The sequence below is a fragment of the Piliocolobus tephrosceles genome, chromosome 8, assembly GCF_002776525.5.
Source record: "Piliocolobus tephrosceles isolate RC106 chromosome 8, ASM277652v3, whole genome shotgun sequence".
Classification (NCBI taxonomy): Eukaryota; Metazoa; Chordata; class Mammalia; order Primates; family Cercopithecidae; genus Piliocolobus; species Piliocolobus tephrosceles.
The window spans coordinates 146,599,959-146,627,333 of NC_045441.1; the positions used below are offsets into that span (position 1 = coordinate 146,599,959).

The following is a 27,375-nucleotide window of genomic DNA, read 5'->3' on the forward strand; positions in this document are numbered from 1 at the left end:
CCCCCCGCTCACACAGAACCCTCCGCAGAGACTGAGGCTTGTTTCTTTATTTTATTTTTTGAGACGGAGTCTTGCTCTGTCGCCCAGGATGGAGTGCAGTGGCCGGATCTCAGCTCACTGCAAGCTCCGCCTTCTGGGTTTACACCATTCTCCTGCCTCAGCCTCCTGAGTAGCTGGGACTACAGGCTAATTTTTTGTATTTTTTTAGTAGAGACGGGGTTTCACCGTGTTAGCCAGGATAGTCTCGATCTCCTGACATCATGATCCGCCCGGACCTCGCCCGGCTAGTTTTTTGTATTTTTTAGTAGAGACGGGGTTTCACCGGGTTAGCCAGGATGGTCTCGATCTCCTGACCTCGTGATCCGCCCATCTCGGCCTCCCAGTGTTGGGATTACAGGCTTGAGCCACCGCGCCCGGCCAGACTGAGGCTTGTTTCTAGGCATTTAAGGCAATCTGTCTGGTCATCCTCTGACCACTAACCAAACTGAGCAGAGACTTGGTGGCCACATGAGATGAAAAAACACAAACTTGACAGAATTCGATGAGAATAGTCACCAAGCAAGCAAAGAACAATAAACAGCAGCACCACCACCACCACCTAAGGAGAGGGAAGTTCTGGTTTTCAGAGTTGTCACACTATATTATTTAAAGTATCAAGTTTTCCTAAAACTTTTTGAGGCATTCAAAGAAACATGCAAATATGTCTCTTCCACAGGAAAACAATAGAAGCTGTTCTTGAGGAAGCTAAAGGGCTTACAAGACAAAGACTTTAAATGATCTTTTTTTTTTGAGACAGAGTCTTGCTCTGTCACCCAGGCTGGAGTGCAGTGGCGTGATCCCAGCCTACTGCAACCTCTGCCTCCCAAGTTCAATTGATTCCCCTGCCTCAGCCTCCCAAGTAGCTGGGATTACAGGCATGCACCACCATGCCCAGCTAATTTTTGTATTTTTAGTAGAGACAGGGTTTCACCATGTTGGGCAGACTGGTCTTGAACTCCTGACCTCAAGTGATCCACCTGCCTTGGTCTCCCAAAGTGGTGGGATAATAGGCATGAGCCACCGTGCCCAGACTAAATGAGCTATTTTTAATGTGCTCCAAAAACTATAAGAACAATGTCTGAAGAACTAAATAAAAGTAGGAAAATAGTGTCTCATCACATAGAGAATATGAATAAAGAGAGAGAAATTATATTTCAAAAATAATTGAAAAATTCAGTACAGGAGCTCAACAGCAGATCTTAGCAGCAAAAGAAAGAACTGGCAAACTTCAGGATGGGTCAACTGAAATTACCCAGTCTGAGGAACAGAAAGAAAAAAGAACAATAAAAAATGAGAAACCTGTGAGAGACCATCCAATGTCCTAAGATACATGTAAAGGCAGTCCCAGATGCAGGAGAGAAAGAATGAGGCAGAAAGAATATTTGAAGAACTAATGACCCAAAATTCCCAAAACTAGATGGACAACATGAATCTCCACATCTAAGACACTCAATGAACTCCAAGTAGAATAAACTCTAAGAGAGCCACAACTAGACACATCAAAATCAGACTTTCAAAGCCCAAAGAAAAGTACATCTATTGAAAGCAGTAAGAGAGAAGCAACTCATCACACATGTTATGGACTAAATATCTGTCCCCTCCAAAACTCATGTCGAAGTTTAATCCCCGATTTGGCAGTATCAGGAGGCAGGAGGTAACTGGGTCATGAGGGCTCTGCCCTCATAAATGGATTAATCCACTCATGAATTAATGAATCAATGGGTTATCACAAGAGGGGGCCTGCTGACTTTCTAGGAAGAGGAAGAGAGACCTGAGCTGGCACACTAGCATGCTCAGCCTCCCCATCATGTGACACCCTGTGTCACCTCAGGACTCTGCAGAGAGTCCCCAACAGCAAGGAGACACTTCCCTGATGCTGCCCCCCAACCTTGAACTTCTCGGCCTGGATACCTGTAAGAAATAATTCCTTTTCTTTATAAATTACCCAGTTTTAGATGTTCTGTGATAAGCAACAGAAAACAGGCAATGATCCTCAATCATATTAACAACTAACTTCTCATCTGAGACTATGAAGGCCAACAGGCAGTGGAATGATATATTCAAAGTCCTAAAGGAAAAAGGCTATCAACCAGAATTCAATACTCAGAAAATCTATCCTTCAAAAGTCAAGGAGGAATCAATACATTCCCAAAGAAAAAACAAAGAGAATTTTTGCTAACAACCCTTCCCTAGAAGTTCTAAATGGAGTACTTTGGGCAAACATGAAAGGACATTAGACAGTGAGTTGCATCCAAATGAAGAAATAAACAGCACCATTAAAGGTCATTATTTAGTAAATATGAAAGACAGAACAAATATTTGGGTATGTAACATTTATTTTCTCCTAATTTTCTACAAAAAAAACCTGTATAAAGCAGTAATTATAAATTCATGTTGATAAACATACCATCTATAAAGATGTAATTTTCATGACAGTAACAGTACAAAGGAGGGAAAGAGAAGAAAATGATAGAGAGTGTTTGACAATTAAGTTGGTGTTAATTAAACTAGATTATAAAGATCTTAATGTTAATTTGAATTAATAAATTAATATTAACTTGGTGTTAATAAAATTAAATAATATTAATCTTCTGAGCAAACACTAAGAAAGCAACTCAAAAAATAATCAGGAATGAAAGGACATTATTACTGACCTTACAGACATAAAAATTGTAAGGAGTATACAGAAATACTATAAGTAATCATATGCCAACAAATTAGATAATCTAGGTGAAATTGACAAATTTCTGTGAAGACATGAACTACTGAAACTGACTCAAGAAGAAATAGAAAATTTGAATATGCCTATAACAATTAAGGAAATTGAATGAGTAATTTAAAACCTCATAAAGAAAAGCCCATGGTCAGATAGCTTCCATTTTCAGTAGTTTCACTTCAAATGTTTAAGGAAGAATTAACACCATTCTTTCACAGTCTTCCAAAAAAAAAAAAGAGAGAGAATACTGTTCAATTAATTTGATGTGAACTTGATTGGACTAAAGGATGCAAAGTATTGATCCTGGGTGTGTCTGTGAGGGTGCCGTCAAAGGAGATTCCCATTTGAGTCAGTGAACTGGGAGAGGCAAACCCACCCTCAATCTGGTGGGCACCATCTAATCAGCCTCCAGCATGGCCAGAATAAAAACAGGCAGAAGACCATGAAAGTGGTTTAGTCTTCCGGCCTACATCCTTCTCCCCTGTGGGATGCTCCCTGCCTTCGAATCTCAGACTCCAAGTTCTTCAGCTTTAAGACTCAGACTGGCTTCCTTGCTCCTGAGGGCCTATTGTGGGACCTCACCCTGAGATTGTGTGAGTCAATACTCAAAAAATATATACACATTTATATACTCCCCTTTATATACACATCTATCCTATTAGTTCTGTCTTTCTAGAGAACCCTGACTAATGCATTTGACAAGTTATGTATTACTGTAATACCAAAACCAAAGATATCAAAAGATAAAGAAATATCCTTTATAAATATGGACATAAAAATTCTCAACAAAACACTAAGATACTGAATCCAGAAACATATAAAAAGAATTATACAGCACGGTCAAGTAAGACTTATCCCAGGAATATAAGATTAGTTCAAATATAAAAACCAATGAGATACACAGTGTTCACAGGATTCACGTGCTACGATGTAGACTGAATGTGGACGTCCTCCCCAAACGTACATGCTGGAATTCTGATGCCCAGTGTGACAGCATTAGGAGGAGAAGCCTTTCGGGGTAATTGGGTCATGAAGAAGGCACCCACACAGGTGGGCTTCATATCCATACGAAAGAGATCCCAGAGCTCCCTTGCCCCACCTGCCACATGAGGACACGGGGGAAGATGCCCCCCACCAGACACCAAATCTGTGGGAGCCTCCAGAGCTGTGAGAAATCAATGTTTGCTGTTTCAGCCGCCCACGTCATGTAATTTTTGTGACAGCAGCTTGAAAAGGAGAAAAACTGGCACCGGGAAGTAGGGGCAGTGCTGTGACAAATTCCTAAAAACACAGAAGCAGCTTTGGGTCTGGGAAACGTATAGAGGCTGAAAGAGTCTTGAGATGTGTGCTGGAACAAGCCTCCTTCACCGTGGATGAATTTTTAAAAGTGCTTGTGTTGAGAGATCAGAAGGAAGACAAAGCCATGTCTCTTAGAGAACAGCTGGGCCATCATGAACGGAATGCTGGGAGGATGCAGACAGAAAGGCCATGGGAAAGGAGGAACGCACTATCGGACACTGGAGAAGAGGCCATGCTCCTCACAGAGTGGTGAGGACCATGGCCAAATGCGTTCGTGCTCTGGGCTCCTGTAGAAGGTAGAGCTTGTGAATGACGAAATGAAAGAGTGTCCCTCGGTGGCAGAGGGCCTCACAAATGGCCGGCTGGAGCTGGCAGCTGGGTGGAAGGAGCCACTGGGCCTGTCTAGGGCTGCTCCTCCATTACCCTGCACAGCCTGAGTCAGACAGAGCGCAAATCCCATGGAGGGTGAGCCCTGAGCTGGACAGAGTGCGAGTCCCACAGAGGGTGAGCCCTGAGCTGGAAAGAATGCAAATCCCACTGAGGGTGAGCCCTAAGCCAGACAGAGCGCAAATCCCATGGAGGGTGAGCCCTGAGCTGGACAAGGCACAAATCTCACGGAGGGTGAGCCCTGAGCCAGACAAAGCACAAATCCCACAGAGGGCGAGCACCATGTGCGACTCCAACACACCCACCTGTGCTCACCAGACGTGAGCCAGACGTTCTCCCTCCCCAACCTCACACCACACATCTGCCTGGAGGTCGGGTGGTGGGTGGATCTCAGCTCCTCTCAGCAAGAAGGAAAGCCTCCAAGCTCCAAGGGCCCAGGGTGGGAGTTAAAACAAGACAGGCGAGCACAAGGAGGCTGTAGGCAATGACAGTGGGCAAGAAGGAGGCAGAGCCTGGCTCCCCTGACCTGTGCCGGCAAGCATGGCCACGTTCCCAGCAGCAGCTTCCCCGGACGCCATGCCAGCCAGGACCTGTGCAGCCAGCCTTGGATTTCTGTGTTCCAGTCCATATTGTTTGGGGATTTCTTTGCCTTCTCTTTTAAGGAATGATAACACCATTTTATGTACACACTTGTTTTTTTTTTTTTTTGCTTTTTGCTTCTGACACACAGCTCAATAAGTCGGAAAATTCTTGTCAGAAAATTAATCCATAGTCATTTTCATGACAGCAAATTGCTTGCCAATGAGTGATATTTAAATGCTGAATTTCAATGGCTTGTCAGAAGCAAAATGTATTTTTTAAAATATCATACATGAGAAAGCAGTGTGTCTGCCCATGAAATAATGCTGCCTGTAGTAGACCAAAATGGTAAAAACACAGTGAACGTATTTTGTTCTGTGATGTACACATCTACGTGGAGGAAGAAGGTTGTGAAATTAACTCCCATTTACCCTCCTTCTTCGTGCAGAAGGCTCTGAAGTCCACACAAGCAGCTGTCTGTCAATGAATCCGACAAGTGCACCTGCAAGAAGTGCCTGGATGAAGATGACAGGCAGAAGCTTAGGACCAACTCTGTTTCAAGTGCAGTTACCAAGACAGAATCATCTCTGGAATCCTGAAAAATGCACCAACACACATGCTCATGTGTAGACACCCACACACACGCACACACACCTGCACATGCACTCACGTGCTCACACGGAGACACCCACACACATGCATGCACACCTGCACACACACTCACATGCTCACGTGTAGACGCCCACACACACACATGCACACACCTGCACAGGCACTCACTTGCTCACATGTAGACACCCACATGCAAAACGTCCCTACCCAAACACTATCCCCATGTGAAGCTGACAAAACTCAGGAAGACACCAGGATTTGAGATTCTTTCCTTCAGGTGTGTGCATGTGTGTGGGTGTCTACATGTGAGCATGTGAATGAGTGTGCAGGTGTGTGTGTGTGCATGTCTACTTATGAGCATGTGTGTGTTCAGGTGAGTGTGCAGGTATGTGGGTGTCTACACATGTGCAGGTGTGTGTATGTGTGTGGGTGTCTATGTGAGTACATGTGCAGGTATGTGTGCATGTGTCTACATGTGAGCCCATGAGTGCATGTGCAGGTGTGTGCATATATGTGGGTGTCTACACGTGAGCACATGAATGTGTGCGCAGGTGTGTGTGCGTGTGTGGGTGTCTAAAAGTGAGCATGTGAATGTATGTGCAGATGCATGTGCAAATCGTGGGTCTACACATGAGCATGTGAATGCATGTGCAGGTATGTGTGCCTTCACAGCACACCCACCTTCCAGAAGCCTGCATCCTGGACTAGGTGCAGGAGCAGGCACACCAATGGCCCCAGCAACCAAAGGGGCCTCCTGCCACAGGGTCATCTCTGGGGTTGCTGGAAATGCCCAGTCCAGGACACACCCCACAGCTGTGTCAGAACCAGCTGAGAAGGTGTCAGCAATTCTGTGTCCTCACAATGCAGAAGATAACATTTCACTGTCTAGACAGTCCAACAGCCCAGGACACATAGTCCCTGGGGATGGAGCTGGGCAGAGGGCTCCAGCTGTCCAGGCCATGGGCAGTTCTGATATACATGGGAAGATGCTCAGCCAGGGCCTGAGCAAGACCAGAGATGCAGGGCTGCCTGGGACCCCTATCTCTACACAGGGCTGCCTGGTACCTCTGTCTCCACACAGGGCTGCCTGGGACCCCTATCTCTACACAGGGCTGCCTGGAACCTCTGTCTCTACACAAGGCTATCTGCGTCCCTGTCTTCACATGCGGCTGCCTGGGGCCGCCCCTCCATGCCCACGCAGGGCTGCCTGGGACTCCATCTCCATAAAGATGCTCTTATCCTCAAGAATAGGTGCCAGGAATGTGGACACAGCCTGACACGCGACACAATATTAATTTTCTCTGAGACGGTTTTCCTTAGGAGTTACCTTTTGCCATTATTTGGTTAGATTATTGACATGTAATCTAAATTCATGGATACATCAGACAAACTAGAAAAAACTATTGCTTTAAAATCATAGGCAAGAAAACTCATCTCTGTTGGGGAATTTGGGGCCACTAGATATTTTTCTCTCTCTCTTTTTGAAACTCACCTTAAATTTCTTGTTTTTTTCTAGTTTGTCAGGCTGAGCATCTTGTGCATTCTCTGGCTTCGTTTCATCCCGGGACACCCACCCAGGCAGGGCCCCAGAGTGCTCACAGTGCCAGCTCCCACGAGAAGACAGCTCAGGCAAACTCCGGCACGCTGCCCCGCCACATCTCCGCACAGGATAGCACGGAAACGTGATGATGCTCGGTGCCAGCCTGAAGACATTCTGGGGGGCAGCTGCCAGCACATGGTGATAGCTACATACACACCTAGAGCCGGGTTGAAATGAGGCTCAGGGAGGTTCTGAAAGAACCAGGCCCATTCTCATTGGAAGACCCCTGGCCTCCACTCGCACGCCCAGCCACTGGCCTGGCAAAAGCTCATCCATTTACTCTTTAAATAAGGCTTTTCCCCCTTCTCAAGACGATACAGTGAAGGGGGAAACACAGAGCAAGGCTCACAAGATAAGCAGACTCAGAAAATGTGATACGGTGGAAAAGTCACACAACCTTCCTTCAGTGTGACTCCCTCCATGTTTGTCCCTGCGTGGGCAGTGTTCCGTCTGTGTCATCTACACTGATACCCATATCTACTTGCCCAGCCAAGCCTGGCGCTGGGCTGCACACAGCACCCCATTGCCAAATGACAGTGGCATAGACGGAGCAGGAGCTGGGCCCAAGCCGCCCTGGAGGCTCCCACGGGGAGACGGCTCAGGAGTCCAGTGTGGCCTGGAATGTGCACCAGGGAGTGGCCCAGCGCCCTGGACCGCACCGCCACATGCGCTTCTCCCTCTCAACCGGCAGTTTGGCTTTGTGGAGAGTTCCCCACGGACCCTGGACTCAGGTGACTTGGGCTTTGTTTGCAGGTGGTTCTGTGTAACATGCAGGCGCCACCCAAAAGCAGACACATGCAGCACTATGCATTGTCCCTGCTGGGACCCCTGAAGGACAGAGGTGAACCTGGGACCCCTGAAGGACAGAGGTGAACGGAAACCCTCCTGCGGAGCAGAACATCAAGCAGCGCACCTGGCTGGTGATTCTGCCTGGAAGGAGAAATGGCCAGATGTGTGATTATTTATCAACGAATGGGCTGTGGCCAGTGGCTTGGCTAGATGGCCAGGTTCTCAGAGAGAATATTATTGGAAACATTGTTGACAAGGGCAACTGGGGAAGAGACATAGGAGAGAGACATCTATGAAGTGGTAGGAAGTGCTAAGATAAGTATGTCCCATGTGAATATTCTCCAAAGAGTGACTTTAGCAGAGGAGGGTTTTAATAACCAAGTGGTTTAGGGTGACCTGTTCTGTGGACACCAGTCCGCCTCTTTCCCCAGCCACCCCGCCAGAGCCCAGCAGGCCCATAAACAAAGTGGCTGCGGTGGCAGGGGTGGAGGCGGTGGCAGGGGTGGGGGCGGAGGCAGGGGTGGGGGCGGTGGCAGGGTCGGGGGCGGAGGCAGGGGCGGGGGCGGTGGCAGGGGCGGGGGCGGTGGCAGGGTTGGAGGTGATGCCTGGGCTCCCACTCACCAAGGCCAGCCCTGCTGTGGCCACTCCTGAGTCCCCAGTCGGCCACCACAAAGACCAGCCCTGAGTCCCCAACATGACACCATTTCCCGAGGTGATCAGCCAGCCGCCGGGGGCAGGTGGTTCTGCCCGTAGCTTCCCCTGCGGAAGGGGTGGGGAATAGTCCTTGCTGGACTAGATGTGGATTTCCCTTCCCTAGGCGCAGTGTTCCTGCCAGAATTACCATCCGTGGACTCAGAACGCCTTATCCATCTATGGTGTCCACACAGCACTGCTTCTGACCAAGAGACCTCACTTCACAGCCAAAGAAGGGCAGCAGTGGCCGGGGCTCCAGTAATTCCGGGGTCTTACCGTGTTGCCATATATAATTTTTAAATTATCATAATTTTTAAAATTATGTTCTCATCACCCCTGCAGGGACCACCGGCAACAAAAATCTCACAACAACCGCGACAGGCAGAGGCTGATCTCTCCAGGCCGAGCCACACCTGCACCGGACCCAGCCAGGCCCAGGTGAGCAGCCCACGCCCGCCTACCCTGCACCAGGCCCAGCTGCGGCCACTGCAGCCTCCCGGCATCTCCTCCCTCTGACACAGGAGGCAGCAGGCCTGGGTTCCTCCAAAGCCGGCAGCGGACGATCCCAGCAGGAAGCACCCGTGAGCCCAGCGCCCGGCTGCCATCTGCCCCTTCACCGCCGCACTCGCGGACTGGGTCCGTCCCAGCCCCTCACCACCCAGGAGGAGAAGCAGAGCCCGTGCGGGATCAGTGCGGCAGCGCCCAGCCCGGCCCACGCCCGCCCTACCTGTGCCGGAGAGTTTCTGCAAAGCCACGCGCAGGCGCTGCAGGGCCACGGGCGACACCTCGTAGCGGTAAAAGTCCATTGCCGGAACCTTCTGGCACCTTCCAAACACTCCATCTGTGGGGGAAGCAGATAAGACAGAACGAGACGTTTCATCGTCAGGGAGCAGGAAGGTCACTCACATCCTTGCAATGCGTTCGCATCACCTGCCCCGTGAGGTTTCGGGGTGCGGGTCGCCGAGGGGAGTTAGGACGCGGGAGCGCCCGGAATATGCTGGTTTGTGAAATAAAAACCGAGCATCCCGGATAACACAAATGCCAAAGTGGACAGACAACATCCAGCGTGGCTGCAATGTTTTCGCTCCGCTTTCCTCCATACCCCCCAACCCTCCTTTTATGTAATTTCACATTTTTTATGTAAAACTTGCTTCTGACAACTCAGTGACAACAAAAAAATAAAGTCAGTAACATTCCAGGCCGGTTTTCCAGAAGAAAACAGAAAACCCAGGAAATACAAATATTAATTTGCAGCAGCTACAAGGTTCGGCAGAGTCTCTCCCGGGCTGCGTGGGAGGCCAGGGCGGCTTCCCGGGCTGCTTTCCGCGGCGCAGGAGAGGCGCGAGGCTGGCGAACGACGTGGGACTAATGGGACTAATTTATTTAGCTCAATTCCATTTGTCTGAAATGGCAGACTCTGCTCATCAACATCCTTTCCAACCACACCTTCTAATTAATTTAGGCCCTAATTAGTCTTTATTTGGCGAATTGTTCACTTTGAGACAAGCTTCCTGTGGGGTTTCAAACATTCAAATTACCTTCTTTGGTGCACACAAAAGATTAATTCAGGCACTACTGCTTCCACACAGGCCGGCCATCTGCAGCTTCAGGCCGGGCGGAAGGGGAAATGGTCTCTTATTGTTCACTGCGGTTTCGTCGTGCAGCTTGGCTGAAGAAAGCCATTCAAATGCAACAAGTGTAATTAGCAGAAACACATTTGCCCAGGGCCAGGCTGACGCAGTAATTGCTGGTCTGATATTACATATATGCTCACGACACGGGGCCGGGTGATTAGCAGAAAATAACCTCGAGTATTGCAAGCGTCTTGCGGGTTTCTATGGGACTTTGCAAAGCCCAAAGAATCCGGGATGCAGCCTGGCAGCTGCGGGCGGCGGACAATGGCGAGGAGGAGACGCCAGGCCTGCGCGGTTTCCCACCGCACAGCCCGGCTGCGCTGCCTCCTGTCTGAGAGCCGGAGCAAGTCCCTGCGAGGCCACACACAGGCAGAGGGTTCTCGGGTTCACGCCTGCAGAGCCCAGCCCCCCACCGTCCGTGATGGACGGCCCGCACCACACGGCGGGAACACAGGCAGATGTGCCCGCTCCTTTGCCTTCCTCAGCCACGAACCATTCATGCAAGTAGCAGTGGGGAGAGGGGGAGGAGGGACAAACGGGCAAAGAGGGAAAATAAGGAATGACTTCAAACATACCTAATATTTGCACTCTACGTTTCAAATGAAAATATCTTGAAAACAGAAAGGCAGCTAGCGGGAACTGGATGGCACGTTGAGATGACCCAGCCCCCGGGCTCACAATGCAGAAAACTCTCCTAGGCCTCAGGACCAAGGCCTCCGGGCCACAGAGGAGAGAGTGAGCCGCAGGTGGAAGGAACCAAAAACCAGGTTCCTGGATCCCCAGGCAGGGCCCAAGTCAGTGATCACCTAATCCTAGGCCAGGGCCGGCAGCGTCTTCTGATCCCTGAGGCCACAGGAGGCTCAGAAGCCCAGGGCTCCACTCAGCAGCAGTGCCCGTGAGCTGCGCTCCCCACCCTCAGAAGGAAGCCGCTCTTGGCCGGCCCCAGAGCAATGAGGGTGCCCGGCTGCCCGCAGCTCTCCCGGCCTCTTGTGCACATTGGAAAATGCACCCCTGGGATGGACGTGTGGCCAGCTCAGGGCATGGCAGAGCCTGGCTGGTCCTGGCCCCACTCGGCCACTCCGGGTGTCTGCACACAGGACTTGGTAATTTGGTACCAAATATAAGAGAAGCACATCTGAGAGCAGCCAAAGCTTCCCAACATGCGGCAGAGAATCCCTTTCCCAAGCAAGCTCATGAAATCATTCAGCTTTTCATAAAGAAAAATGGCCCAGGACAATTCCTATCACTTTGGGAACGTTCCAAGCAAACCATTTCTCAGGCATAACAGCCTCATTCTTTAAATTTTGTTTCTTTCATACAATGTCACAAATATATTTTCAGAATAATATATATTACATTTTCTTGAAAACTGTCTTTTAAACATGTATTTAGAATATATAGAATGTAATGCATAATGTTTGTGCTTTTAAAATCAGTTTTAGCTAATAATTTCAACTACTTGATAGTTGAAATAAATTAACCATTGCTTCTCTTTGCCTTAGACTATCCCTGTGCTGAATGCAATGGACACAGATACCATCCCCAGTGCACTGTTAATAGGCTTTATTTTTAGAACAGTTTAGATTACCGCAAAATTGAGTGGAAAGTATGAATATTTTCCATGCATCCTCACACACATACACACACACACAGCCTCCCTCACACACACACAGCCCCTCATACACACACATCCTACCTCACACACAGCGTCACACACACAGCCTCTCACACACGCGCACATGGCCTCCCTCACACAGTCTCCCGTCGCTCACGTACTCGCCACAGTGACAATCAGCATAACAGTGACCGCGCCATTTTTCACTCCCAGCAGCCACGGTGGCGTCCCGTCGCCCGCGTCCTCACTCCCAGCAGCCACGGTGGCGTCCCGTCGCCCGCGTCCTCAGCAGCTCTTGGCGGTGTCCCCATCGCCCACCTCCTCAGCAGCTCTTGGTGGTGTAGATGTTCTGGTGTTTGTTTGGCTGCTGTCGTAGGTGCTTATCTGTATCTCGTGATTTTTCACCCAATGCATTTTTCAACAATGAAATTCAACCTTATCTCCATATTTAAAGAACTTCATGATATGGGTGTCCTTTATTCTAGTAAATACTCAGCAATAAGGGTTGTTGAAGATGATTGTGACCAGAAGGAAGGAGCCCAGAAGCTCCCACAGATCACGCCCAGGCTCACTGCCACTCTGCTTGATTTTAAGGGTACTGGATTCCCCCAAATATGGATACAGCCTAGTAGTGAAATAGAAAATTAAGGAAATTCCTAAATACATTTGATAGAACTGATTTTTATGTGGCCAGAATTTTGAAAGTATTGCTTTGTTCTTCTGGGTCACTTGGCTAAAAGGCAGGACCCCAAAAGCTCTCTATGAACATACTAGAAAAAAGGACTGGAAAGTGAAATCTCAATCAGGAAAGCATCAGGAGTGATGAGACTCCAGAGTTGGGGCGCCAGGGGTGATCCACACAGCAGAGGTGCTGGAGCCAGAGAACCAAAGCTCCCACCAGTCCAGGCTGAACTCCCCCGTCTCAGACGTGGGGCGCAGCCTCTGAAACAATCTCGGGAAGTGGCACACTGAAGTTGCCTCACCACTGACCATTTAATCACCCTGGAAACTACCCAGAGCCCCTAACCCTCAGGCCCCGTCTGTTAGGCAGGGATCTAGACCCGACAGGGCGGCGCCACCTGGCGTAGCAGGCCCTTTGTTCGAGACTTCCCTTCCTCCTTGAACACACCCGCAGACTTGCATACGTCAGAGGTTCCGGCTGGGCAACCACACTCCCCCATGACCTGCAGCTCACCTGCATTCCACAAGTTCGTAAACAGCAGTTTCGGTTGACAGTTTCCAAAGACCCCTTCCCCATGACCCTTACTCAACTCCTGCCCTAGTAGTTTCAAGACCGCCCAGGTCCTGTTTGCACAACCAGCTTCCCTACCTCTCAGGCTATAAGAAGGCCCTACCCTCCTCCCTCAGCACGACTTCCTCAGCCCACGCCTTTGGACCGAGGAACCTCGCCCGCAAGCCCTAGTAAAAGGCTATTCTCACTGCCATTTGCCTTGTGTCTTCGTTCCCGGTTCGGCTCCAGCCTCAGTTTACCTTTACACCGTCCTCTGCAGGACTCCTGCCTTCATATTCTTGGGACGCAGCCAAGACCCCACCTGGGATCTGACCTGACTCGGGGTCCCCTCATGAACTCTCTTCTACTGACTGTGTTTCCTGCACCATGGCCCTGCACCCCATCAACATAGCCCCATCATCGAAGTCCAGACTGACCCGTCCAGCTCTGCAGTCCTGCGGGCCATGCCGAGCTCCCAGCCGGAAGCACATCGCCACAGCAGCAATGGAGGCCTCGGGTGATGGAGCCTGTCCGTGAGACTCTCAGAACCAGGGCCCTGCTCTTTGTCCAGAATGTGCATTTCATGCACAACCTTGATTCCAAGTCTTACCACTGAGTTCACATTGGGAGCTGTCTGAAAATCACGGGAGAGGAGAACGGGTTTGCCTGTGAAAACTGTGGGCTCCCTGTCCACCCGTCCTCAGCTACTGCTGCCATCAAAACACTCGTGTGCAAATATATGTGTATGTGTGAATTCTTATACAGAAACATGTGCACAGCTCCTAACTCATACACATACATGTGCACAGCCACTAACATGCTTAACTGCCAAACTTACTGTGCAAGCCTAAGGATGCTGCCAGTCTAACATCATCAACCCTTCCGACAAACAGACACTGCCCGTGCCTCTGTGTGGAAGCCTAACCCCTAGGCGCTCCTCAATGACGGCTTCGTGCCTTCTGCCTCTGTCTTCCCTGCAGCGTTGGGTGCTCTCGTCAACGCAGCTTGTCATTTCTCTCCCCAGCATTGCCTGCGCCTTGCAAAGCCCCTTCCTGTTCTGGGAGCGGGTCAGTGCCATGCCTGCTGCTCAGCTGCCTCCACCCCACACCCTCGTCCCAGGAAAGGCACAGCTCTGCCCTGCATCCCGCTTGCATGGCCGGGCCAGGACAGCCGGGAGACACGCACACAGAAAAAGCGGACACTGCAGGCTCCATACATCAGAGCTTCCAGGATCCTGGGGCAACAGATGTTCACCACTGATGGTTCAGTTATGATTGTGGACAGGCTGCAAAAAAGGGCACGAGAGAACCTGACAGAGGGTGCTGACCTCACCCAGCGGTCAGAGAATGAACAGCGGCCGGCCTGAGGACATCGAGGACACTCCAGGCTGAGGGAGCAGTTCCATGCATGGCAGCACCCGGTCCTGGTCAGCCCCAGTGGGCAGTGGGGACAAGGCCTTGCAGCTCTGGATCAGGCAGGAGAGGGCACCAAGCTCATCAAGCCAGTCAAGCAGATTGTGCAGAGCCTGCGGGAATCAGAGGCAGTGGCCTTCATCCCAGGAGCTAGAGGAGGCCGCCTCCACTTGGGTGGTGTTCCAGGCAGGGCAGACTCTTGAATGGGTCTGCATTTTAAAACAGATCTCCCTGGCAAGGGCTGGAGATTGCCAGGAGCCCATGGCGGGTGAATGGAGCAGCCCCACCCAGGGGATCGTGGCTAAGTGAGGATGGAGGTCGCGGAGACCAGAGACCTGGATAGACTGGAGCCATTTACGAGGCGAACCTCGGGTCGACACGCATCCTTCTGCCAGCAGCAGCAGCCAGGCCCTTCCACATGCTACCGAGCCCATGCACAGACAGGCTCGTGGGGGAGGGGAATATTCTGGGAGATGTTCTGTAGAATGAGTCTTTTTCTGCAACAGAAAGGAAGGCTTCTTGCTGCCCTGGCTGGGAGAGGCAAGACATGGCAGGTGCCCGTGACAGGAACTCTGCCTGGCCTGGAACTCCGATCTCAGGGACTCAGTGAACCGGGGGGCCTCACATCCCCAGAGTTCTAGGATGCAGCCCCCTTCACTGTGCAGACAGAAGGCTGGACCCCACTGCCGCTGGGACCGGCATGGACAGTGCTAAAGACAGTGAGAGAAGGAATGGCCAGGATGCAGAGCAGTGGATGAACAGGGCCCAGGACAATGGACACAAAAATCTGAGGAGCAAAAGATTTGCTTAGAAACGTTTTTATTAACAATAGTCTAGAATTGGGTGGTCAGTTTCTTCCACTTGAAAGAGAAAATATTGAGCATTTTCTGTTGTTGGATTTTTGGAGAAATAAGAAAAAGAGCTCATTTATCTTGGTCATTTGTTTTAACCAGTGGTCCTTGGAGCACTGTTCCCACAGGCCAAAGTAATCTCATTCACTAGTGTCACTGTCCCCAAAACACAAACCCAGGCCTAGCGTAGGCCTCCTCCAGGACCAAGCTTCCAGCCCGCTTCTATTCTCACTGAGTCTGTGGGGCTGCATACATCCCTCCACTTATACCAGACGTGTGTGTACGTGGTGCACATATGCACATTCATACCTGCATGCATCAACACACACATTTTCACACACTTCTCCCATGCACGGGACACTCACATACACACACTCACACTCGTATGCACCCACGTGAACATTCCAACATATACGCACACACAGGTGTGCACACTCATTTGCATGCACTTGTTTGTGCACACACAGGAGCACATGCACACTCACACATGTGCAAAGGCACACACACGCAAACACCCAGACACACTAACTCATATACAGGGGTACACAAGCGCACATGCACAAACTCACACGCCCACATGCATACACTCACAGTCTCCACATGGACAAGATAGCACCTCACCTCTGCCGCCCCAGGACCCCCCTCACCTCTACCACCCTGCAGGACCCCCCTCACCTCTACACCCTCCAGGACCCCCCCTCCCTGGTGGCACCGTGAGTTCCCAGAAGGCAGGGGTCACAGCTGCAGCCTCTTCACGCCCCCACAGCATCTGGTACAGTGCCTTGCACCCAGTGTGGATTAAAAGGATGTTAGTGAATGACTATAACTGTTTTCCCACTTGTCTAAAAGAAAATGGAGATGTCCGTGGAAGTGTTCAAGACCATCAGCTAGAAGCCTCATTTGTTGAAATCTCGCATAGATTTAGAAGTCCTCACCCCCTGGCAATGACCCACTTGGATGAAAGACTCACTGGGGACCAAAGGGGCTGGCAGTGGGGGCTCCCTCGGAGGGGCCGTCGTGAGGCTCGGAAGTTCTCAGGTGGCCGTGTGCCTCCACCCCTTCCCTTACTCTCTCTCTGCCTGGGCTCAGAGGGCCGAGTGACCCCCAGCATTTCCATCCCCAGTTCCACACGTGAAGCAGGCGACCCTAGTGGACCTCTGTCTTCAGAGGAAGGGTGGGCTCTGCGGTCCAGGGTGCCCCCAGGGGGTCCGGATGCTTGCAGATGCTGAGCCTCCACTCTCGGGACACCCACAGCACTAGCCCAGAACCATCAGATCGGAGCACCAGAAAGCTGTGGGGTGAACCAGGCGGCTTTGATCCCCCGTGAGCAAAGTGCTCGTGCCACACCTTGCTTAGGTGATATGCCCAGGTCTGTGCTCAACGACATCCTGAGTGACACGTCCAGGCCTGCCCTAGAGGACACCCCAGAAGAAATGGCCCAGAGACTCTCACTATGCATGTGCTGAGAAATGTCGCTCACTGTGTTACCCCACAATACTCCACAGAGATCCACAGAGGGTCCCCCAGGCCCCACAGCCAGGACCACCTTCCTGCCACCAAACACCGTGAGCACGACCAGCTCATGGGCAGGGACACCACTTGCTTACAGGCTCCTATGGCACAGATTCCAGTGAACCAACCATCTTCTTTTCCCCTTTTGCTAATATCTTGATCTACTTTTACTTATATGTCTTTTTTTAAATATCTCTTATTTATTTATGGAAATATAACAGGACTTGGAAATTAACGAATACAATATGATCACTTAATTTCGTATTTCAAAGTGAGGCAATTAGCTTAGGGCACTGTTTGAAATAACGGCAACACACATACCCATTCAATCATTTGTGTAAACAGTGTACTAAGGTACATGGGATGCACGTAAAAACTGATTTGTCTCAGCTCCCTGGAAACTATCAGAACAAAGCTCTTGAATTGTGAGCAAGAAGGGATGGGCAGAAAAGGCACCCCAATCGTGAAGCCTTCGCAGATGAGAGGCGTTGGAGGCTGTATTCCAACCAGAAGGGCAGGCGAGAGACGCGGCAAACCACGGGTCAGGCAGAGCCCGGCGGAGCAAGCGCAAGCACGTTCCAGGGCTGGGCAGGGACCGCGACCGTTTCTAGAACTGTCACAAAGCCATCGCTGAGACACACTCAGGCTTGCAGAATACTGTCCACAGTAAACACCAACGCATCCGCTCATCTGGCTGCCAGATGACCCTGCCCAGACAAAAGCAATGGGCGGTCAGTCTCACGCAGCTCCCTGGGAGCACACCTGGGGAGCCCAGGAGGAGAACGCCCTGTTCTCCGGCACTGAACCCAGAGCCTAGAAACAGCAACGTTGTACCTTCTAGGGAGAACCGGGTCACATCTTGGGCCCCACAGGCTATACCGGCCACAGGCCCTGCATCCCGCAGCCAGGGAGGGAGTGCAGCGGCCTCTGATGAAACAATGGCACCCTGCTGTGTTTCTTCAAGCTGGTCTGTCACTCACTCCCTCCCTGCATCCAAACAAGGCGAGGCCCAGAGGCTGCGGTCACCTGGGAGGCCAGTGAGGACCAAGCAGCACCAGTGACCCCTCGTGGCTGCCTCCCTGCAATGCCGGTTCTTCATCGAAGACGTGGCTCAGGAGCCTGCTCTGACTCAGGCCTGAAATGCCGGTGGCAGACTCAGTCGGCCAGAGTGAGGGGCCAAGAGACAAGACACTGCTGCCCAGTACAACAACAGGAGAATTAATGCACACTTGTACACGTGTGTGCACGATGCACGAGCAACCACGTACACAGACACACATTCACACCATGCATAATATATGCACACACACGCAAGTATGCAGACACACAACCACACAATGCACACATTCTCACATATACACATATCCTCACACATGCTCCCAGATGCACACATTCTCACACATGTGCACATTCTCACATGCACATGCTCACACATTCTCACATGCACACACATGCACATTCTCACATGCACACATGCACGTTTTCAGATGCACATGCACACACATTCTCACATGCACACATTCACACATGCATGTTTTCACACAGATGCACACATTCTCACACATGCACACGTTCTCACACACGCACATTCTCATATGCACGTTCACATATTCTCACATGCATACATGCACACGTTCTCACACATGCACACACGTACACATTGTCATGCACACGTTCTCACATGCACACACATACACAGTCTCACATGCATACACATGCACACATTCTCTTGCACACGTTTTCACACATGTTCAATTCTCACATGCACACACATGCACATTCTCACATGCACACATTCACACATGTACACGTTCTCACACACACATTCTCACACACGTACATGCACACACTGTATGTTCTCACATGCTCACACATGTACACGCTCTCATACACACACTCGCTACACGCTCACACTCAGAATACCAGAAGGACCCTCGCCAGCCTGGGACAGCCACGCTCCAGGTGTCCCGCTGTACCAGACTAGGTCACTCTTTCATTCTTTCCTGCCTCCCCTTCTGGGGACCCTCAGGACCCTGCCCCTCCCACTGTCGCACAGGGAAGCTGACACTGCCAAAGTACCTTCGATCTGTAAATCCCAGTGCCCTGGGACGCTGGAGCTGCCTCTGAAGTTCCCTCCCTACAGGGAGCTGGCAGCATTGCCAGGGTTCCCTCGGTCCCACGGGGCTTCGCACAGCAGCACCACAGACGGGGGAGCCCACTGCTCCATCGGGGTCCCCAGGGGTGTGGCGACAAGAATAAAATCTCCCCCGCTATTTTTGGAGAAGGGAGAAGTAATGACAGTTCAGAATCCTGTTGAAAGGAATTCTCCAGAGGGAGAAAAAGCCCTTTATCTGAACTGATCAAGCCCCTGCCACATACATTTCTGCAGGGAAGCTGTGAAAGGGCTGCTATTCTCAGGGAGTCAGTCTGACTGCTGTCATGGCACACAGTCAAAACTGTTGCAAAAATTCCAGGAGGCCAAAGGTGAATCCTGAGAGACAGCAATGGCTTCTAAGGTCCAAGGAAATAGGCACTGGCTCGCCACACGCCCAGGTCAGATTTAAGAGGCTGTCGGATCTGTGGGCTGCGTCCATGGCAGGACTGCTGTGAAGTCTGAGCAGCTTAGTTCTTAATGAAACCCAAAGATAAGCCGAGACCCTATTTCGCTGGAAATTCCTTCATTTTCAAGGATTTGGTACAGTTCAGAGCAGCCACTGACAGGCAGCGGAAGGCAGGGGACAGAGTGACAGTGCCTGGGAGCAGCCAGCACAGCCTATGCATCTGCAGAGCAGCGTAAGGCTCTGCCTGGGGAGGAGCCCCGCGCCCGGGCAGCACCTGCACTCACAGCAGGAGCCTCACTGTCCGGAGATCCCAGCTTCCCTGTGCGACAAGTGGGGCCTCCGTTCCTCCCACCACCCAGGGATCCCAGTGAGGCCTGGCATGGTAAATCCAGGAGATCCCAGCTTCCCTGTGCGACAAGCAGGGCCTCCGTTCCTCCCACCACCCAGGGATCCCAGTGAGGCCTGGGACGGTAAATCCAGCGGCACACAGCCAGCCCACTGCCCCGGGGGAGGTGCACTACAGAAGTCACAGGTGTCTGAGGGCGTCAGCCGGCAGTACTGAGGGGCCCAGGCACACGCTGGCTGGGTGGGGCAGGGGGAGGCGTGGCAGGTGTGTGGTCCTTCCAGGAGGTGAGGAGCAGGCTAGGAGGGGAGGACAGTGAAGACAGTGCCAAGAACACAGCCAGTCATGCCTCCCTCACTGAGCACCGGCAAGCCCAGCACTTCCCAGCATTTTACTTCTAAGGATGCTTTAAACCCCCACCCCAAGCCAGTGAGGCGGCTCCTCTGTGCAACAGGCTGTGTGCTGAAACCAGCCCCGGGTGCTGGTGTTAGCAGGCGGACGGCTGAGAGGCAGGGAGGTGGAGCCTCGTGGTGGATCAGCACCCTTACGGAGGCCCCAAGGACTGCTCACTCTCAGGCCACATGAGGACACGTGAGGAGGCACCATGGACGAGCCAGGAAGGGCCTCGCCGGACACCAGACGTCAACCCTGCCGGGGCCCTGACCTTGGCTTCCAGCCTCCAGAGCTGTGAGAAATCAGTGTCTGCTGTTTCTAAGCCCCCCAGAAGGTGGCACTTTGAGCAGCCTTCATGGACTATGACACTGCGTATTATGATCCCATTTACACCATGTGGAAATTAAGGCACAGAGAGGTTGAGGAACTTGCTCAAAGTCGGCCTGGGAGTCGCACCCCAAGATCTGTCCACATGGTCCCCCTTGGCTGCTCTAGGCCGTCCTCTACCGAGCCCTCATTTTCACTTTGGATTGTTGGTGCCAGCATTTGACTGAGAAAACGCGGTCATCATAGTTACATGGAGTGACTGGCAGAGTGTCCGATTCTGCAAACAACTCATCAAATCCTCAGGTCCTTGTACGGTGACTGTCAACATCAGAGCCAACGCCTGCAGACGTCACTCACAGACTCAACATAGGAGCTGACGCTTGCAGACGTCACTCACAGACTCAACATAGGACCCGACGCCTGCAGACGTCACTCACAGACTCTCACATAAGAGCCAATACCTGCAGACGTCACTCACACCCACACACTCAACATAGGAGCCGACGCCCGCAGACGTCACCCACACTCACACAGCCAACTCAGCTAATCCTCATAACCCTTAGTGCCATAAACTGTCATGGTCCCCATTCCACATTCAGAAACTAGAGCCCAGAGAGGTTGGACACCTTGCTGGAGCCCACACAGGAATGGGTAGCTGCAGAAAAGTCTGACTGACACTTAGCATCCACGAGGGAGTTAAGGAAACAGGATGGACCATTCCAGACCACCAGGAGCTCAGGAAACCTCATCACTGTGGTCACTTGAGCCAAGATCCAGAAAAAATTAAGTCCTCGGGGGCTTGAAAAGGGAAGGAGAAAGGCAGGGTGGACAATCGCTGGGTTCTTTTCAGCCAGCACATGCCAGTGACCAGCTCTGCATAGACTTAAGCACCACAGGTGACTCGTTCTCTCCCATGGGTGCCCTGCAAGAGCAACCACTTAGTGTGACCCAGAAACAGGAGAGTCAGCGGCCTCCATGTTCCTCCCCAGTCCCCGAATGTGGCCTGTGGCTGGACACCACGTGCCGCCCAGTGCTGTCTGCAGAAGAGGCAGCATCTCTAGACAAAGGGCTGAGGCCCTGCTGAGGGAATGAGCCAGGAATGATCCCCTGTGTGAAGCCACTGATTCTGGGCTATCTGCCCCAGCAGGGAGCTCACCCTGATGGAAGCAGAGAACCACAGAGTGGCAAGTCACTCAGCTCAGGCCAGGTACTGCTGGCTACGACCTCATAGGTTCATCCCCAAATGCTCAGCTCGTGGCTGAGCACCACGAAGAGGGACAAGAACCATCACCCTGCTCAGCCACCTTCACTTCTCCCAGTAAACAGACTCAGAGGCGGAGTGGCCAGTACCAAGCACAAATCACCAACACTCCATCTGGAGCAGGACTGGGAACAGGAGAATCCTGGTCTTAAGAAACTGGCAATCTAGGTAAAGTCAAGATAAATAGGTGTTTTTTTTTTAAAGTGGGGGTGGGGACAATTTAAAAAGCAATTCAGAATAAAATAAAAGAATGTAACCTTCACCTGGCCAACATGGAGAAACCCCATCTCTACTCAAAATACAAAAAACTAGCCGGGCGAGGTGGCGCATGCCTGTCGTCCCAGCTACTTGGGAGGCTGAGGCAGGAGAATCGCTTGAACCCGAGAGGCAGAGGTTGCCGTGAGCCGAGATCGCGCCCCTGCACTCCAGCCTGGGCAACAAGAGTGAAACTCCATCTCAAAAAAAAAAAAAAAAGAATGTAACCATCAAAATTAAAACTGCTGTGCATCAAAGGACACTATTAGCAGCATGAAAACGCAGCCAAGGAATGGGGACAGATTCGCCCTCATCTATCTGATAAGGGATTTGTATCCAAAATACATCAAGAACCACGACTCAACAACAACAAAAACAAACAAACAACCTGATTAAAAACGGGTAAAGGCCCTGAGTAGACATTTCCCCAGAGAAGATGTAGAAACAGCTGAAAGCACAGGGAAGGCGCCCAGCATCACCAGCGTCAGGGAAATGCAAATCAAAACCACGGTGAGACCCACTGCCCGCTCACCAGGACGTCTACTACCAGAAAACAAAACACAACAAAACCAAAAATAACGCATGCGTGTGAGGACATGGAGAAACTGGGCCCTTGTGCTCCACGGGCAGGAACGTAATGTGGTGCAGTCACCGTGGAAAGCACATGGGAAAAATTCAACGTGGAATTAGCAGATGATCCAACAACCCCACTTCTGGTTTTACACCCGACACCTGCAAGCAGGGCCTGCACAGAGGCTCGGGCAGCCACCCTCGTGGCAGCTGCTCCTGGTGGAATCACAGCCACAATCGAGCTCAGGTGAAGGCTTCCGAGGAGGGTCCAGACTGCATTTCCAGGCATCGGGATGAGTTTAAATTTAGCTCCCAAAGACCAGTGAACACAGCAATGAACACACACTTCACACCGCCACGCCCCAAGATGAGGCCCAGAAATTCACATTCGGGGAAAGACAGCCCCTTACACGTCACCCAGACCCCCACACGAAAGGGTCAGATCCCAGCACCTTCCGAAACACAACATGTCCCCCTGCCAAGGAGCCGGCACCTGGGCCCTTAGAAGCCGTGACAACCGGCAGCAAAGGGCAGGGCCTCCCCCAAGAGGGACCCGGGACGGCACAGACCAGGGAGCTCCAGCAACCCCACATGGGCCCCAAGCCAGGCCAGGCTGGGGAAGAGCTGGCTTCAGCAGGAACAAGGCTGTTTAGTAACTAGAAGCAATATGGGAGGGGCCGAGCCGTCATCAGGAGCTCCGTCCGACGCGGAGCGTTGGCCCCAGTCGCAGGCAGCGGGGACCGTTTCAAGTTTAGGCCTCCAGAAGAGGCAGCTCCTCATCCAAACTGAAGATACATAATTGACTGTTAAAATTAACACTTGCAGCACCTTGCACCGGGTCTTGAATGCTAATTATATTCACCGGCATTTAATATAAGAAACTCCGGAGTCTGGGCTGAAATGACACACAGGAATTTGGAATTGCACAAAACATGCAAAACCAGATTTTTCTAGCCCAAGAATAAAAGAGATGTAAAAATGGAAAAGGCCCCACACGTAACCCACCAAGAAAGAACAAGTGAGGCTGTGTTGCTGGAGGTGGTCACTGTCCCCGAGCTCAGTCCTGACAGAAAAGATGCTCTGATTTGGAATGTGCAGGAACAGACTCCGGCCCCTTTCATCGGTGGGTTTAGGAGAGGGGTCCAGGGGACCCTGGCACTCCTCTGATGAGAAATCGGGCACCGGCTCATGCAGCTGTTTCCCTGGAAATCACTGCTGCCCTGTTGGTTTGCACATGACCCTGTCAGTAAGGGAATCGTGCTGTGTGCGGTGAGAACCCAGACGCTGATGGACGATGCCCAAAACAGAGCTTTAGGCAGAAGACAGCTCAGACCCAAGGCCTCAGTTACGCCATGGAGGGAATGTATGGTGCGGGCACCCAGACTGCAGTGGGCGGGAGAAATTCCGGAGGACGAAATGTGGGTGACGGTCATGTCCACGGCCCCAGTGCTCCCTCTCTGAGGGTGGACCCTGCTGTCTGGGAGCGGTCCTGGCAGGACCCCTACAGCCCACGTGACTGTCTGATGGTCTAGGCCTCTGTCTGCTCTACCCTGATGGCATAAACACCCCTCCCAGCAGAGCCTTGAACCTACAGAAGTCATCTGAGTGACTAGACGTTAACAAGGAGAGAAAACCTAACGGGCTGTCTCCCGGCCAATGGGAACACAGGTTTTCTGTCTTCATTTGGGTTTTGTTGTGAGCTACTTTGGTAAGCAGAGCTTTGTCTGGAGAGGGCACATTCTTATAGGAGGCCACAGAGGGTTTTATGAAGAGTAAGCTTTGGAGGCTCAGGAGGACTTGTATTTTCGAGGGGGATGGAGCAAGAGAAAGAACAAAGGCCACTGGCTTTGGAAGCCCCAGGTAGAAGGGACAGGGTCTTCCACCCCCGTGGAAAATCCTCCTGAAGCTACGAGCTGGGGCCAAAGCTGGTGTGGCAGCAGCAGTCACCCAGAGCTTTCCAATGCTGTCCACTCATCCCAGGTGGGGAAACGGAGGCTGAGGAAGGAAAATGACTTGGTCACACACATTTTATAATTTACAATTATATATATTTATGGGTGTCCATTTTCACACTGCTATAAATAACGACCCAAAACTAGGTAATTTATGAAGAAAAGAGATTTAATTGACTCGCAGTCCCACAGGGCTGAGGAGGCCTCAAGAAATTAGTCATGGCAAAAGGCGAAGGAGAAGCAAGCACCTTCTTCACCAGGCGGCAGAAGGAGTGGGGGTGAGGGGAGTGCTACACTTTTAAACCGTCAGCTCTCATGAGAACTCCCTCACTGTCACGAGAACAGCACGACGGAAACCACCCCCATGATCCAGCCGCCTCCCACCAGGTCCCTCCCCAACACGTGGGGATGACGATTCGAGATGAGATTTGGGTGGGGACACAGAGCCAAACCGTATCAATGGGTACAAGGCAATGTTATGATTTATGAATACCATGTGGAATAATTAAATCACGCTACTTAACATATCCATCACCTCAAATACTTAACATTTTTGTGGTAAAAACATTTGGGATTTGCTCTCTCAGCAGTTTTGAGATGTACAATCGTCTACTATTATCTTCATCACACTGTACAATCGAACTCAAAAACTGCTCCTGAGATTTTGTGCTCTCCAACTGTCATCTCCCCATTTCCTCCACCCCTGGCCGCTGGCGACCTCAGTGCTACTCTCTGCTACTATGAGTTCAATTGTTTCCAATTCCACAGATGAGTAAGATCATGCGGTATTTGTCTTTCTGGGCCAGGCTTATTTCACTCACCATAATGCTCTCTAGTTCCATCCATGATGTTGGAAATCACAGAATTCCCTCTTTTTTAAAGACTGAATAGTATCCCACAGTGTCTTTATCCATCCATCTGTCGATGGATGCTTAGGTTGCTGTGTCATGGCTGTTATGGACAGTGCTGCAGGAAACATGAGGGTGCAGATCTCTCTTCAGCATACTGATTTTACTTCCTTTGGATAAATACTTCATAGTGGGATTGCTAGATGATATGGTAGTTTCAGCTGAGAGGCCCCCATACAGTTCTCCACAATGACTGTACCGATTTATATTCCCACCAATAATGTACAAGAGTTCCCTTTTCGCCACTTCCTCACCAACACTTGCTGTCTTTTTAATGATAGCCATTCTAACAGGTGTGATGTGACAGCCCACTGTGGTTTTGATCTGCTTTTCGCTAATGATTAGCATGGTTAAGCATCTTTTCATATACCTGTTGGCCATTTTTATGTCTTCTTTTGAGAAATGTCTACTCGGGTTCTTTACCCATCTTTTAATTGGGTTTTTCATTTTCATGCTATTGAGTTGTTTGAGCTTATTATGTATTTTGGATATTAAGCCCTTATTGGATGCACGGCTTGCAAATATTTTCTCCTAATCCTTAGGTTGTCTGTGCACTCCGCTAACTGTTTTGTTTGCTATGTAGAGTTTTGTATTTGATATAATCCCATTGGTTTATTTTTGCTTTTGTTGCCTGTGCTTTGGGGATCAAATAAAAAAAATTGTTGCCCAGGATACTGTTATGTAGTTTTTGCCCTATGATTTCTTCTAGTAGTTTTACAGTTTTGGGTCTTAAATTTAGGTCTTTAATCCATTTTGAGTTTATTTTTGTATATGGTGAGAGATGAGGTCTAATTTCATTCTTCTGCATGTGGATATCCGGTTTTCCTGGAACCATTTATTGAAGACATTGTCCTTTTCCCATTATATATTCTTGCCACTTTTGTTGAAAATCAATTGAGCATAAATGCATGCATTCATTTCTGGGCTCTCTATTCCATTAGTTGATTTGTCTATTTTGTTTTGTTTTGTTGCTGCCAGTACCATGTTGTTTTGGTTATGATAGTTTCACAGTATACTTTGAAATCAGGTGGTGTGATGCCTCCAGCTTTGTTCCTTTGGCTCATGATTGCCTTGGCTATTCAGGGTTTTATGTGGTTCCATATGAATTTTAGGATTGCTTTTCTATTTCTGTAAAAAAACAATGCCATTGGAATTTTGATAGGGGTTGCATTGAATCTATAGATCGCTCTAGGTAGTATGGACATTTTAACAATATTAATTATTTCAGTCCATGAACATGGGATACCTTCTATTTATTTGTCTTGTCTTCCATTTCTTTCACCATCTCATAGTTTTCAGTGTACAAGTTTCACCATCTGGGTTAAATTAATTCCTGTCTATTGCAGTCACACGTTTTTTCAGTGGTAGCTCTCACCTTCTTGAGTGAACCATGGAGGTTGTGGCATTTGCCTGTCAAGGGCCTTCCCTTCCTGGCGGGTGCTCCCCTCTGCTGTTGCGGTATCCTAGGAGGGTTGTCAATCCCTAAACCTGATCCCTTACAGCCCAGGAGTCACAAGAACATCCCACTCCCTGCCCCGTCACTGGTCAGGTGCAGGCCCTGATCCATTCAAAACCCCAGGCCCCTCCCTCATGCTTTTCTCTGGTGGAAGATTCTCTTTTTTCACGCGGATTGGTTGTTCACCCTTCAGGGGTGAACAGGTGGACAAGGTGCCATCCCAACACCACACAAAGAGAGATAAACTGGAGACAAAAGCAGCCGGGAGATGCTGCAGATCCTGGCAACTGTGCCAAAGCCACCCTGGGGTCCCCATTCACAGTCCCAGAGCTACCCTGGGGTCCCCGTTCGCAGTCCCAGAGCCGCCCTGGGGTCCCCGT

The 27,375-nt window shown here is 50.6% G+C and overlaps 1 protein-coding gene across 2 annotated transcripts in view; it reads right to left on the reverse strand.

Annotated features, from left to right (window-relative positions):
• PTPRN2 (protein tyrosine phosphatase receptor type N2) overlaps positions 1–27,375 on the reverse strand; it is a 984,778-nt gene that overhangs the window by 726,949 nt on the left and 230,454 nt on the right. For both annotated transcript variants that reach the window (XM_023225377.1, XM_023225378.1), the window contains exon 3: positions 9,442–9,555. In XM_023225377.1, coding sequence (XP_023081145.1) covers positions 9,442–9,555 — 114 coding nt within the window. The remainder of the gene's footprint in view (positions 1–9,441; positions 9,556–27,375) is intronic.